This window comes from Tachysurus fulvidraco, chromosome 8, assembly GCF_022655615.1.
Source record: "Tachysurus fulvidraco isolate hzauxx_2018 chromosome 8, HZAU_PFXX_2.0, whole genome shotgun sequence".
NCBI lineage: Eukaryota > Metazoa > Chordata > Actinopteri > Siluriformes > Bagridae > Tachysurus > Tachysurus fulvidraco.
Window position 1 is genome coordinate 3,180,500 of NC_062525.1, and position 17,500 is coordinate 3,197,999.

General features: G+C 40.1%; 2 protein-coding genes across 2 annotated transcripts in view; one reads left to right on the forward strand and one right to left on the reverse strand.

Moving 5' to 3' along the window:
• Positions 1 to 14,576, reverse strand: part of ablim2 (actin binding LIM protein family, member 2) — a 95,993-nt gene extending 81,417 nt beyond the window's left edge. Inside the window, exon 1 of the mRNA XM_047817422.1 lies at positions 14,214 to 14,576. Coding sequence (XP_047673378.1) covers positions 14,214 to 14,223 — 10 coding nt within the window. The 5' untranslated portion in view covers positions 14,224 to 14,576. The remainder of the gene's footprint in view (positions 1 to 14,213) is intronic.
• Positions 14,577 to 17,348: 2,772 nt separating this feature from the next.
• Positions 17,349 to 17,500, forward strand: part of zcchc4 (zinc finger, CCHC domain containing 4) — a 15,660-nt gene continuing 15,508 nt past the window's right edge. Inside the window, exon 1 of the mRNA XM_027165325.2 lies at positions 17,349 to 17,500. This exon is cut by the window's right edge and continues 83 nt beyond it. The gene's annotated coding sequence lies outside the window, so the exon portion shown is untranslated.

The following is a 17,500-nucleotide window of genomic DNA, read 5'->3' on the forward strand; positions in this document are numbered from 1 at the left end:
GGATTAATAGATGGATGGATGGATTGATGGACAGTTAGATGGACGGCTGGATGGATGAAAAGAAACAAAGGGAAGAATGAAGAATAGATGATAGAAGGATGGATGAGTAAAGCTCAGTGATAGCTGTAAGATCAGTGTGTATTTCCCTCACAGGGATGAGCCTGAGCTTGTCATGATTAACTTAATCCTGTTAACTCGTCCTTTTGAAGTGAAGCTGCTCTGGCTCTCATTCGTTACACCCCCGAAGGACTTCACACACACACACACACACACACACATACACACACATACTCACACACACATACTCACGCATACACTCACAAAGACACACACAGACACACACACTTCTTGCATCATACGTCATTCGTTACACTGTACACCAACGAAGGACTTGACACACAGACTAACACACGGGGACACACACACGGACACGGACACACACAGACACACACTCACACACCCACACACACTTCTTTGATCATGTGGTTCTCTATTTATACGTATAAGTCTTCCATAGGATATGTTCTGTCATACATAGTCCAACACAGCTGCCAGAGTTCTCACTAGGACAAGAAAGTATGACCGTATAACCCCAATGTTATCATCTCTACACTGGCTACCTGTTAAGTTTAGAATTGACTACAAACTGCTGCTACTTACGTACAAGGCTCTTAATGGTTTAGCTCCCATGTATCTAACTAGTCTTCTAACACGTTACAATCCTTCACGCTCTCTGAGATCACAAAACTCAGGGCTTTTGGTAGTTCCCAGAATATCTAAGTCTACTAAAGGTGGTAGAGCGTTTTCTTATCTAGCTCCCAAACTTTGGAATAGTCTTCCTGATAGTGTTCAGGGCTCAGACACACTTTCCCAGTTTAAATGTAGATTAAAAACTCATCTCTTTAGTCAGGCGTACACATAATACATCCCATAATATCATGCACCAGTACATCAGACCTGCACATTTTTATGAACAGCAGATATGTTAATCCCTTTCCACTGCTTCTCTCTTTGTACCCATCCCGAGGCATCCAGACACTGTTCCAACTCCCAACGTCCTCTGTGGGACGAAGCCTTCGGACGTCCACTGAGCCGAGGCCGACTCTAAGAATCCTGAGACATCTCCAGTTAGACTCTGTGGTACTCAGAAGATCAGAAGTCCTTAAACCTCACACCAATACACCATTTGTTTGACTGTATATTACAATCACACCCCCAGTGTCACCCATATGAGGATGGGTTCCCCCTTGAGTCCGGTTCCTCTCAAGGTTTCTTCCTTTACCAATTTAAGGGAGTTTTTCCTCGCCACTGCTGCCTGAGTCACCTCAGACTCGCTCATAGGGGGATAAATACATACACATTGTGAACTATATATATATATCTAATAATAATCTTGAATTTTTTATTCTGTTAATTCTTTTTCTTTTATTATTCGTTATTTCTTTTATTATGTTTATATTATATTATACTGTCATTCACTGGCATTCACCCAGTCCAGAGTGCATTCCCATTATAACTCACACCCAGTTTATCCTGGGATAAGCTTCAGATCAGGATAAAGTGCTTATTAAAATGACTAAATAAATAAAAACAGACTGTCCAGGATTTGACTGACAATCAACAGACGATTCTTTTATATTTCACTAATAATATTTCATTAGTTATAAGGAGAAGGAAACAGAAAGACTATTCCATGTTTTTTACTATTCTGTTCTTCAAGCAGAATCTTAACTCTTTTACTTTTTTAACCTTATGCAAATTAATTCAAGTGAAGAAACCCAAATGATTGGCTAGAAACCGTGGAATAGTGTGTGACAATATATTTAGTAAAAGTTATCCTGTCGTATACAAACACTATTAAATCACGTGGTAAAATGTATGGAATTAAAAGTCTGGAAAGTGTTAGCTCGTTAGTTAGCTCGTTAGTTAGCTCGTTAGTTAGCTCGTTAGTTAGCTCGTTAGTTAGCCAGCTTGTTAGTTAGCTCCTTAGTTAGCTCGTTAGTTTGCCAACTTGTTAGTTAGCTCCTTAGTTAGCTCGTTAGTTAGCCAGCTTGTTAGTTAGCTCCTTAGTTAGCTCGTTAGTTAGCCAGCTTGTTAGTTAGCTCCTTAGTTAGCTCGTTAGTTTGCCAACTTGTTAGTTAGCTCCTTAGTTAGCTCGTTAGTTAGCCAGCTTGTTAGTTAGCTCCTTAGTTAGCTCGTTAGTTAGCCAGCTTGTTAGCTAGCTCCTTAGTTAGCTCGTTAGTTTGCCAGCTTGTTAGCTAGCTCCTTAGTTAGCTCGTTAGTTTGCCAGCTTGTTAGCTAGCTCCTTAGTTAGCTCGTTAGTTTGCCAGCTTGTTAGCTAGCTCCTTAGTTAGCTCGTTAGTTTGCCAGCTTGTTAGTTAGCTCCTTAGTTAGCTTGTGAGTTAGCTCGTTAGTTAGCCAGCTAGTTAGCTTATTAGTTAGCTCGTTAGTTATCTCCTTAGTTAGCTCATTAGTTAGCTCGTTAGTTAGCTCGTTATTTAGCGTGCACTGCTAATCTACCAATGGCTAACATACAGCCTGGAAAACAAGTAAATTGAGAAAAAAAATAATAAATACATTTTATTTATTTAGACTTTTATCTGTTGTAGAAGATTTATAGATATGAAGTCATATATATACTGTACACAAAGTATGTACAAAGTTACACTGTACACCCTGAGGACTTGATACATACACACAGACACACACACTCACACACACACAGACACACACTCACAGACACACACACACATGCACAGAGACACACACTCACACTCACACAGACACACACTCACAGAAACACACACTCACACTCACACAGACACACACTCACAGAAACACACACTCACACTCACACACACACAGACACACACTCACACACACATGCACGCACGTACAGACACACACATGCACAGACACACAAACACAGACACGCACTCACACACAAACAAATTTTAATATCAGTCAAAGATAACACAAATAAACACGACATGCAATTTTTAAATGAAGGTTTGTATTTATTATTAATGGAAAACAAAATCCAAACCCACATTTTCCTGTGTGAAAAAGTGTTTGAAAACATATCTGTGGTTTATCACACGAGTTTAATTTGTCTAGCCACACCCAGGCCTGATTACTATTACATCTGTTTAACCATCAAGAAATCACTTAAATAAGACCTGAGTGACAAAGTGGAGAGAACCAAAAGATCCTCAAAAGCTACACATCATGCTGAGCTCCAAAAAAAATCTATCAGTCTGGAAATGGTTATAAAGCCATTTCTAAAGCTTTGGGACTCCAGCGAACCACAGTGAGAGACGTTATACACAAATGGTGAAAACATGGAACAGTGGTGAACCTTCCCAAGAGTGACCGGCCGACCAAAATTTCCCCGAGAGCGCAGGGACGACTCATCCGAGATGTCACAAAAGACCACAACAACATCCATAGAACTGCAGGCCTCACTTACCTCAATGTCAGTGTTCATGACTCCACCATAACAAAGAGACTGGGCAAAAATGGCCCACAAGTTACAAGACAACAACCGCTGCTGAGCAAAAAGAACATAAAGGCTTGTCTCAGATTTGCCAGAAAACATCTTGATGATCACTAAGACTTTTGGGGAAAGTTTAATTCTTTGGAAGGTGCGTGTCCCCATTACATCTGGTGTAAAAGAACATCATACCAACAGTAAAACATGGTGGTGGTAGTGTGATGGTGATGCGGCTGTTTTACTGCTTCGGGACCTGGAAGACTTGCTGTGATAAATAGAACCATGAATTCTGCTGTCTAACAAAAACATCCTGAAGGACAAAGTGCTGCCATCTGTTCATGACCTCAAGCTGAAGCGAACTTGGGTTCTGCAGAAGGACGATGATGGCTGAAGAAAGACAAAACGAAGACTTTGGAGCGGCCGAGTCAAAGTCCTGACCTGAATACTATTGAGACGCTGTGGCAGGACCTTAAAAATGCAGTTCATTTTTAAAAATGCAGTTCATTCACTCATTTTCTACTGCTTATCCGAACTACCTCGGGTCACGGGGAGCCTGGGCCTATCTCAGGCGTCATCGGGCATCGAGGCAGGATACACCCTGGACAGAGTGCCAACCCATCACAGGGCACACACACACTCTCATCCACTCACACACACACACACACACACTACGGACAATTTTCCAGAGATGCCAATCAACCTACCATGCATGTCTTTGGACCGAGGGAGGAAACCGGAGTACCCGGAGGAAACCCCCGAGGCACAGGGAGAACATGCAAACTCCACACACACAAGGAGGAGGCGGGAATCGAACCCCGACCCTGGAGGTGTGAGGCAAACGTGCTGCCCACTAAGCCACCGTGCCCCCTTTAAAGTGTGACAAACATGCAAGAAAATACAAAAATCAGGAAGGGGGCCAACACTTTTTCACACCCCCGTATACGAACACGTTGACGCATTTGTTCCGTATACGCAGCTAGTACTGATAGCTTGCTTTGCTAATCTGTTAGGGAAGATAATACACAATCTGGTGCATTTACTCTAATGTCACGAAGGAATTAGGAGAAGTAGGAATTTTATGTAGGAATCGTGACAGGATTTAATATCATTCCCAGATGACTTTAGCGTTATGACGCATCATGACAGGACTGACTTGTTACAGATACGTATTCCATCCATAAAATCCATATAATGTCTGTATATGGAAAGAGAGATCAGAAAGCTGTCTAGGATCTGATTCAGGTCTCTGAGGTGACTTTATACAGAGAGGATGACTTTATACACACGGACAACTAAATACCAAACACATTGCCAAACCACTCGGCAGTAAAATCCCAGCTCTGACTGGCATCTGTCACTAACACGCTACATTCTGCTGAAGGTCTGTTTGTTTGATCTTATTCGTAATTTACACACACACTCACACACACACACACACACACACACACACAAACACACACACACACTCACACACGCTCTCACACACACGCTCTCACACACACACACACACGCTCTCACACACACGCTCTCACACACACACACACACACACACACGCTCTCACACACACGCTCTCACACACACACACACACACACACGCTCTCACACACACGCTCTCACACACACACACACACGCTCTCACACACACGCTCTCACACACACACACACACACGCTCTCACACACACACACGCTCTCACATACACACACATACACACACACACACACACACACACACACACACACGCTCTCACACACACACACACACACACACAATCACTCTCACACACACTCTCACACACACACACACACACACACACACACACGCTCTCTCTCTCTCTCACACACACACACACACACACACATACACACGCTCTCTCTCTCTCACACACACACCCGCTCTCACACACACACACACACACACACACGCTCTCACACACACATACATGCTCTCTCGCACACACACACACACGCACACACTCTCACACACACGCACACACACACACTCTCACGCACACACTCACGCACACACACACACACACACACACACACACACACACACACACACACGCATACACGCACTCTCTCATGCACACACAGACACACACACACACACTCTCTCTCTCATGCACACACACACACACACACATCCCAGCCAACGGAGTTATATACAGGTATTCTTCAAGCTCATAAAGTGCGATACAAAGCATTTACACCACACATACAGCTTGACCTACAGTAAACTCCTCATTCTTCTCACTCTGAAGCTGAGTTCCATCATAAACTTGTTCTTTGTTGTTCATCGGAGGGATAAAAGAGGCAAGTGTAATATATATATATAGGCAGAGAACGGCACAGCTGGATATTTATAGGCTTTAAAAGAGACCTACATAAGGAAACAATTCAAATGGGAGTGTCTCAGAGGTGGTGTTGTGCTGGAACACACACAGCTACTGTACACACAGTCTGAATTAGTGTATAAATAATTTACACTGTGTTATGATATTACAGCACTGAGGCAACCCTGTGGCATACGTTACTTGTCTTCGAGAGCATGTAACAAATAGCTGAAAAAGTAAGACAAAACAGTGGTTTAGTGACAGTGTGTGTGTGTGTGTGTGTGTGTGTGTGTGTGTGTGTGTGTGTGTGTGTGTGTGTGTGTGTGTGTTTGAGAAGTAATCATGGGACTGGAAACTTTATCTGGGTGGCCATATTTGTAGGCGGTGGTGTGGCTACAGGACTTGATCTGACTGTTGATGTGAATCATTTAAGTGAATCGGATCATTTGACTCAGCTTACTAAAAAAAGAGTCGACTCCTTTAAGACCCAAACGGCTCCTTGCCTTTTTGTTGTTGTTTTTTTTCCAAATCAAAGTTGACAGTAAAAAAAAGTTAAAATATTAATATTAAAAAATAAAATGTTATTTTAAGAAACGTTACTTTGCTTTTAATTTACTTTGTAATCAAATCATTGTTAAACAAACAAGGCAAATACAGTCAGCATCGATAAATCCCTGCTTTAATGTTATCGTGTTGACGTGTCTGTGCTTCGTTAATAAAACTCCACATAGTAATATTATATTTATGCTAATTTACACAAGACAGTAACTGATGATCTTCTGGGATTTTCACACAGTGACGTCCCGAGTTTCTATAAAGAATGGTGCACAAAGTAAAAACCATCTGGTGGAAAAGCAGCTCGTAAAAAAAAGAGAAAAGTCAGAAGAGAAGAGTCAGAATAGTAACTCAAATAATCACCCTGAACAACCCCGGTGAGCAGAAAAGCATCTCAGAACTAGGGCTGGGCGATACGGTTGAAAACCGTATCGTCGATATCGATAACTATCGATATTTTTTATGACCCATTTAAAATAAGGACCAGGAGAAAAATATATTAGGTTTAAACCTTTTTATTTGAAACTTCACCTTCGTCTGATCAGAATCCCCTCAGATATTAAAGCAGAAATGTCAACAACCAGGAAACCTCCAATAATTATAATGTAAACATGAGTCTAAAGTCACAATGAACACTTAACTATTATCTCTTAACATTTAAGGTGAGAAAATGTAAGAAATGCTTAATAAAGTGTAATAGCGGTGACGACGGTCTTGCATAATTAGCAGACGACGTTGGTGTGACTACGGTCAGACTTATAATATCCATAAAACTGCCATACTGGCGCGCTGACGTTTCCTCTTTTATTTATAATTTCCGGTTACTGAAGAGGAATCCAGCAGACCAGCACGAGACAACAATATGGCGCAACCGAACATGATACTGTTACATGATTGGCTGTTAGCGTGTCACTCCCTACGTTGCTAGGTTACCAGAGAGCGAGTGCCTTTGTTAATGCAACCAAACTTGCTTCGCAACCTTCTTAAAGAATAAAAAATATCAAACACATTTTTTATTGATATCGATCACGTGTCTATCATGATACATATCGTTATCGTTTTATCGCCCAGCCCTAATCAACAAACTTCAGACCAGGTTCTACAACATATCCGAATTTGGTGCCAAAATTTTATACATTTTGGTTTCAGCTTAAACAGGAAAACAGAAAAAGCGACATAATTAGTTGAATGATCTTATCCAGAAAGCCACACTGTTTCTTCACCTCCTGCTTGGATAGATCAAAACCTGAAGAACCTGAACTTGGTTCTTCACAGATCTTCAAAGCTTCACAGAGCTGAGATTTGAACTCATTACCCTCTGGTTTGTAGCTCAAAGGCGTAATCAGTGAGCCACAACTTCCCTCACCTCCCCTGATATTCGATGCTTTACCGCGTTCTACTGACACCTGCGTTAGCGTGAAAATTAGCATCGGAAATAGGATTTGGTCATTGACGAGTTCGAGACCAGCATCGAGAGTCAGACTCGGGAGTCGAATCTGAGTCAAGAGTGAGTTTAAATGACAAAGAGATTAATCTTTTTTTCAAGGCCAAGAATTTACTTAATCGATCAGCTCTTTCGAAGACGACGTTAAGTGCAAATGCTAATCGATCCGAGACGAGTCAAAGTCGAAACAGAAAAGTCTCGAGTCCTGCAGCTTTAAATAAAGAACATGAAATCTAAGACTAATCTGAGTGTGTATAAAAATCATAAAAAATAATTAATAAAAATATTTTTCTTTAAATTGGCAGAAAAAGTCTGTCCAGGAAATGTAGAGTGTGTGTCGTGTTATATGTGAGAAAGGTGAGCTGACATGCACAGGCTGTGGGATTTCGTTATAATTACAGACATTAAAGGATTTGTGTGTGTGTGTGTGTGTGTGTGTGTGTGTGTGTGTGTGTGTGTGTGTGTGTGTGTGTGTGTGTGTGTTCTTTACCTGTGTCTTCTACTATATTTGTTCAGTGCATGTCTTTCAGTAAGGTCTAAACGTAGAGACACATCCAAGTGAGAGTGACTCAGAAATACATGTATCCTAGACAGAACGTCGTCTTCTTGTCCTACACGTCAGGGAACCCTAAAAGGGCACTGCATCACAGGTTGACTCTTTACATCATCATGCTTCCTTTCCACTGTAGATTTTAACAGCGACAGTCACCCTAGAGGGCACGTCATCAGGTTTTATCCATTGTATAACTATCCTAGAGGGCACTTCATCCTGGTTGTTTTTAGTTTAAGGAACCCTAGTGAGCACTTTATTACTGTATATCTAACAAGGAGCACATAGAGGGCACTTCATAACATTTTATCTACTGTACAACCACCCTAGAGGGCACTTCATTGTGTTTAATCTAGTATAAGGAACAATCGTGGGCACTTCATTACTTTATATCTATTGTAGAACCACCCTAGAGGGCACATCATCAGGTTTTATCCATTGTATAACTATCCTAGAGGGCACTTCATCCTGGTTGTTTTTAGTTTAAGGAACCCTAGTGAGCACTTCCTTACTTTATATCTACCAAGGAGCACCTAGAGGGCACTTCATAACATTTTACCTACAATAGGGGCACCCTAGAGAAAAATTCTTCCCATTTTATCAATAATGGGGCATCCTAGAGGGCACTTTATTACTGTATATCTACCAAGGGGCACCTAGAGGGCACTTCATTACTTTATATCTATTGTAGAACCACCCTAGAGGGCACGTCATCAGGTTTTATCCATTGTATAACTATCCTAGAGGGCACTTCATCCTGGTTGTTTTTAGTTTAAGGAACCCTAGTGAGCAATTCCTTACTTTATATATACACCAAGGAGCAGCTAGAGGGCACTTCATAACTCTTTACCTACAATAGAGGCACCCTAGAGAAAAATCCTTCACATTTTATCAATAATGGGGCATCCTAGAGGACTCTTTATTACTGTATATCTACCGTAGACCCACCCTAGAGGGCACTTCGTTGTGTTTATTGCAGTATATGGTACCCTTGTGGGCACTTCATTACTTTATATCTGCAATAGGGGCACCGTAGAGAAAATTCCTTCACATTTTATCAATGATGGGGCATCCTAGAGGGCACTTCATTACATTATATCTACCAAGGAGCACGTAGAGGGCACTTCATCACATTTTATCTACTGTACAACCACCCTAGAGGGCACTTCATTGTGTTTAATCCAGTATAAGGAACCCTCGTGGGCACTTCATTACTTTATATCTACCAAGGGGCACCAAGAGGGCACTTCGTCATATATTATCCATAATAGGAGCACCCTAGAGGGGACTTCTTTACATTTTATCGATGATGGGGCATCCTAGAGGGCATGTCATTACAGTTTATCTACGATGGGCACCCTAGAGCGTACAACACATATATTTTCTGTTCCATATGACCACCTTAAATGGAACTGTATCCTTTTTCATCTACCCCCTGATTACGCTAGTTGTCGTAGGTGTAATAAATGTGAACGAGGTGGTTATTTTACTACATCCCATTTTTTTTCATCCAAAGTACTTTAAAAATTCACATGCTGACCAGCGACTGTACACAAAAGGACAGACGCAATAAACTTTTCTGTGTAACCTTCAGTGTTTGGAGTTACACGGCATGCTGCAAAGCACCTGCTTGCCTTTAAGTGTGTGTGTGTGTGTGTGTGTGTGTGTGTGTGTGTGTGTGTGTGTGTGTGTGTGTGTGTGTGTGTGTGTGTGTGTGTGATAGTTTGCTTGCTCCACATCATCAGTAGCTCATCACTAATCGCTCGATTGTCTGGTTGATAGATATTAGATTTAATAGTTCCATCAGCCATCACTGCTGATAACATTCTTCATCTGTCATATATACAGGAAGCTCTGATACGGCATTAGATGTGTATGATCACTAAGCAGCTCATGCCTTTAACTTCATTAAGCAAATAATCGAGTTCTAGAGCTGAGGATATCATATACTTGTGTTGTTGCTGCATGTCTATAAGCCCCGTAGCGCTTCGTCTGATGACGCCGACTGGAAGCCGTTCTTTCATTCCTTCTGCTAATCACAAACTCAAATAAAAGCAGAGACAAGAGAAATGTCACAGGCTAATGCTACATGTCAGACTTAATTACTAGACTCTCTCTCTCTCTCTTTCTCTCTCTCTCTGTCAGCTGCTGACTTATCATTAAGTGACATTATCTTTCCATCAGCAATTCTGTTATTTCTTCAAGCCAGCTTAAGAGACTCAGTTTAGTTTATACTCACATTGGACCGGTTTCATCCATCCCATAATATCGTGAGGTTACATGAGGTCATATAAAATCAGGTATACTATGCATCATACATGACATAACGAGAGAGAATAACTAATCTGTGCAAAAAAAAAAAGGTTTAAATAAAAGGTAAGAATTAAGGAATCGAGTCAAAACGATTCATCCGAATGATTCATGAAAAATACGTATGAATAGAAAATTTGGAAATCTGAAATTAAGTTAAATGTGTAAAAACAAAGAAAATCAAGAGAAATTTATTTGTGGGGGGGGGGGGGGGACTCACATAGGAAAAACTAATCATTCAAACCAAAAAAATTAATCGGATGGAAATGAATTGTGATTTTAAACAGTCACATGTAAAAATGAATGGTTCAGTCAAAAGAAATGAATCATGTTGAAATGAATCTGTTTTTTTTTTTTATTATTATTTTTTAATCATTTCAAATCAAATTGTGTTTAAAAAAAAAAAGAAAGAAAAGTTCAAATATGAAAATGAATGATTCAAGTGAAAGGAAATGAATCATTTCGAAATTCTATCGTGTTAAAAACAATCATAAGTGAAAATGAATGATTCCATTCAAAAGAAATGAATCACAGGAAAATGAACCAAAATGGGATTAAAATGTCTGTTAATTAGCATGTACAAATCTTCTGAAGTCGGTGATATCGATGGTTTCTCTGGTCAAAACACACACACACACACACACACACACACACACACACACACACACACACACACACACACAGACCTGATTGCTGAATCATCTCCCAGATAGTTAGACACAGAATTACCAGCACTCACATGCCACACAATCTCATTGATCAATAAATCCATGTCGAAATACATAAAAAAGCGCTGTTTATTCCTGCTGTTAAAAACACTTAGACAGACCAGGCACATGTAGCTAACAGGCTTAACCAGGTCTTAAAATCCACCACTGAGTCAGAAAACAGAACTTAATTATGCAGGAAAACAGAATTAGGGATTTAATTCCTGAGGTGGCTGGTAGTGTATCAGATGTACAGGTTTTACAACGTCTCTAACGTCTGAATCGGTTTTACTGAACTTAAAGGTGGGGTCTCTGATATTTGAAAGCCCCCAAATCACCAAAACAAACACGCCCCTAACCCAAACGGGTCCCACCCCTGTATCGATAGCTCCGCCCACACATACATACGTAACCCGGGCGACTAACAGAAAGAAATGTGTCTTTATCATAGCTGAAGGGAAGAACAATACGATTGTAGATAAACAAACAAGCAAAAATGCCACACAAGCATAATGATGTAAAGGACAAAGGCATATATTAGTTCTGTGTAACAAAGCAAAACCAACGTTACTCACCTATCGAGAAGGAAAAAAGCGCCTCGGCGTCTTAAGTAAAGTCGGCCACATATTCACAGGTCGGAGTTTCCCGAGTCGATAACTCCTGAGCTAAACGCTGTTACTACACAAAACACGGTTGTAGCTGCCTCTCTACATTACTACGATAGAAAAGAGGTGTTATTTGTGTAGTAACAGCGTTTAGCTCAGGAGTTATTGACTCGGGAAACTCCAACCTGTGAATATGTGGCCAACTTCCTGCTCCTTCAGTTCTCTCCAGCGCTGGAAAGCTGATCCTATATTAACACGTCCTACTTCTTGTCCTTGTCGTAAGTCTTTCTTCTCTTTCTTTCTTTGTTTTTATCCTCCATGTCAATGTTAAAACCGCTTTCTGCTAATGTCACACACGTGCACCGAACACTCTCTCCGCCCATATCGACAAGCCCCGCCCCTTTCTGCTCATAGGCTACACGTTTGTTTTGTATTTGTTTAGTCTGCCGTCCCGACTCTGAAGCATTTCTCAAACAACGGAGACCCCACCTTTAAGTTACAACCTTCTAAGAAGTTGCAATTTACAAGAAAAACGTCTTGATCACGTCTCGACTCTCGATCGTGAATCTCTAGCCAATCACAGCCATCTGTGTGCTGATGTATGCAGAGGAAAGCAAATACCTCCAAAAATATTACACAGTGTGAGCAACAGTCTGGAAAGACGCAGTTGGATGGGTTCATGTCTCATGTCTCATGTCTCAGAGGAAGCATATGTTATCCTTTACATTAGGGACAAAATGGAGGCTTTGAAAGAAACGAAAGAAACAAAAGAACACGGAAGACACGGACACGGAGAGACCACGTGAAATTCCATACAGAGTGTGTGTGAGAACCTGAGCTCAGGACCAAACCAGGAGTCCTGGAGATATGAGGAGTAACTCCACCCGCTGCAGCTATTAGATCATCTTTTTTATTTTTATTTATTCGGTACAGCAATGTCTCCTGTTTAGGGTGACGGTGCAGATGGAGTCTGTCTCATAGGAATAGACCCTGGTTAACACACACACACACACACACACACACACACACACACACACACACACATACCTAGGGGTGATTTAGCAAAGCCATGGGCAGATGAAGGAAACCGGAGAACTCAGAGGAACCCCAAGTAGAAACTGAGAGAACGTGTGAAAATGTTTATGTTTGTAAAACCTAACAGTAAAACCAGGTGAAAATGTACTTTAATGGTTCCACTGATCGATGATGATGATGATAAACACTGAATGATCTGGTCAGCTGCTTGTTACAGAAAAAACTCATCATATACAGCATGTAACACTCAACACACAAATGTGCATCAGGGGGAAAAATAACGCTTCATCAACAACAATCATCGTTTTCACGGCGATATCAGTATCATTATGATCAAATGTCTCTGCTGTTCTCCAACACACACACAGTGCGATAATGATACAGTGATGATTTATTGTGCAACCTGTACCACACACACACACACACACACACACACACACACACATACAAACACAAACATACCTAAACATACACACACACACATACAAACACAAACATACACACACATACAAAAACATACACATACACACACAAACATACACACACATACAAACATACACACACACACACACACACACACACACACACATACAAAAACACACACACACACACTCACAAACATACACACACACACATACAAACACAAACATACCCAAACATACACACACACACATACAAACACAAACATACACACACATACAAAAACATACACATACACACACAAACATACACACACATACAAACATACACACACACACACACACACACATACAAATACACACACACACACACACACACTCACAAACATACACACACACAAAAACATACACACATACAAAAACATACACACATACAAATACATACACACATACAAATACACACACACATATACAAACATACACACACACACTCACAAACATACCCACACACTCACAAACATACACACACATACACTACAAACACACACACACACACACACACACACACACTTCACAATAGGAAAACAAGCTGAGCAGCTGCGCTTAACTGGCCTGTAAAGCAGAGATGACAGCTACACACACCAAACCATCAAAGACACACACGCACACACACACACACACACACACACACACACACATAATATAATATAATAAATAATAAATCCATATTAATAATAAGATCCAGCTCTGGAACACTCACCGGTGCTCATCGTGGTGCGCGGATCCGTCTCCAATACGGTTACAGTGGTGCAGCCGAGCTGATCAGCTCACACAACGCATCTCTCTCTCTCTCTCTCTCTCTCTCTCTCTCTCTCTCTCTCTCTCTCTCTCTCTCTCACTGCACACACACACACACACACACACACACACACACACACACACACACACACACACACACACAAGGTCAGTCCAAATATGCACACGGATCAGAGAAATACCAGTCGCGCTCGTGCGCTCCGGAGCAGAACAGGTCCTGCGTAATAGATGAACGCATTGAAGTGTGTGTGTGTGTGTGTGTGTGTGTGTGTGTGTGTGTGTGTGTGTGTGTGTGTGTGTGTGTGTGTGTGTGTGTGTGTGTGAGTGTGTGTTGTTATGAACCGCATGGGCGTGTGACAGCGCCGCGCTGCGCCTCTGCATCAGCAGCACTAAGAGCTCCTGAGCGCGCAAAGCCTCATGGGAAACTGAGTACAAACACATGGCAGACACCATAGATATGGGTAGACACGAAGAGACACGAGGAGACACGAAGAGACACGAGGAGACACGAGGAGACACGAGGAGACACTTTCAGTGGCTCGTTTATTAGCGACATCAAACATCCGGTGAGTAAAATACCCGGAAATAGGAAAGTAACCAGAAAGTCTGAAGTCCAGTGACTCAAAATAACGAGTCATGATGTTGACATGATGTTTTATCGCCGCCACGAGCTGCTAGTGTGAAACAGCACAGAAACGGTTCATAACAGAGTACAAAACACCTTCATCATCATCATCGTCATCATCATCATCACCTTCATAAACATCATCATCATAATCATCATCTTCTTCATCATCATTATCATAATCATCATCGTCATAATCATCATCGTCATCATAAACATCATTGACGTTGTCGTCGTCATCATCATCATCATCATTATCATCATGACCTTCATAAACATCATCATCTTCATCATCATCATGACCTTCATAAACATCATCATTATCATCATCATCATCATCGTCCTCATAAATATCATTGACGTCATCGTCATCACCATATAATCATCATCATCTTCTTCTTCTTAAACCTTCTCATTATCATCATCATCATCACCTTTATAAACCTCATCATCATCATCACCTTCATAAACATCATCATCATCTTCTTCATCATCATCACCTTCGTAACATCATCATCATCATTGTCATCATCTTCCTCTTCATCATCTTCATCACATCATCTTCATCATCTTCATCACCATCATCATCACCTGCATAAACCTCATCATCATCATCATCATAAACCTCATCATCATTATCATTAACGTCATAAATCTCATCATCATCATCATCTCCATCATCATCATCTTCTTCATAAACCTCATCATCATCATCAATATCATAAACCTCATAATCATTATCATCATCATCATCATCATAAACCTCATAATCATTACCTTCATAAACCTCATCACCATCATCATCATCATCGTCATCTTCTTCATCATCATAATCATCATCACCATATCATCATCATCATCATCATATCACAATATCATCATTATCATCATCGTCGTCATCACCATATTATCATCATCACCTTCATAAACCTCATCATCATCTTCTTCATCATCTTCTTCATAAACCTCATCATCATCATCTTCTTCAACACCATATTATCATCATCATCATCATCACCTTCATAAACCTCATCATCACCTGCATAAACCTCCTCCTCCTCATCATCATCATCATAAACCTCATCATCATTATCATTAACCTCATAAATCTCATCACCATCATCATCTCCATCATCATCTTCTTCATAAACCTCATCATCATCATCATAAACCTCATAATCATTATCATCATCATCATCATCATAAACCTCATAATCATTACCTTCATAAACCTCATCATCATCATTATCATCATCATCATCGTCATCTTCTTCATCATCATCATAATCATCATCACCATATCATCATCATCATCATATCACAATATCATCATCATCATTATCATCATTGTCGTCATCACCATATTATCATCATCTCCTTCATAAACCTCATCATCATAATCATTATCAACTTCATAAACATCATCATCATCATCTTCTTCAACACCATATTATCATCATCATCATCATCATCATCACCTTCATAAACCTCATCATCACAAACCTCATCTTCATCATCATAATCATCACCATAATCATCATCGTCATCATCACCACCATATGTGACTGATATAAATAATCAAATCTAATGTTTCTGAACATTATGTATGTTGGTGAAACGTGTTTGTGTTTACTCATTAACACAAGCTGAACATTATGTGTGTTTACTCATTAACACAGTTTACTCATTAACACAAGCTGAACATTATGTGTGTTTACTCATTAACAGTTTACTCATTAACACAAGCTGAACATTATGTGTGTTTACTCATTAACACAGTTTACTCATTAACACAGTTTACTCATTAACACAGTTTGCTCATTAACACAAGCTGAACATTATGTGTGTTTACTCATTAACAGTTTACTCATTAACAGTTTACTCATTAACACAAGCTGAACATTATGTGTGTTTACTCATTAACAGTTTACTCATTAACAGTTTACTCATTAACACAAGCTGAACATTATGTGTGTTTACTCATTAACAGTTTACTCATTAACACAAGCTGAACATTGTGTGTTTACTCATTAACAGTTTACTCATTAACACAGTTTGCTCATTAACACAAGCTGAACATTGTGTGTTTACTCATTAACAGTTTACTCATTAACACAGTTTGCTCATTAACACAAGCTGAACATTGTGTGTTTACTCATTAACACAGTTTACTCATTAACACAAGCTGAACATTATGTGTGTTTACTCATTAACAGTTTACTCATTAACACAAGCTGAACATTATGTGTGTTTACTCATTAACACAAGCTGAACACATGAATATATTTAAACAAAAAACACAATGAATAAAATAAATTAGAACCGATATAATAAATTACAATAAAATTGTTCCCTTTATTTTATAAAACATTTAATTCCTTTCTGATTTTTGGTTTTCACAAAAAAGCGTAAAATAAAAAAATAGTTAAACAGAAATAGGCGCATAGAGAGGGCGTTTGCCTAGTGACGTCATATGTCGGCGACAAACAAACAGACATGGCGCCGCTGTGCCAGGCGTGACTGCGTGGTTATTATATAATGTTATTGTCTCGTAAAACAGTATTAATAATAAATTATTAATAATTCTTTTTATAATCAGCGAGTGA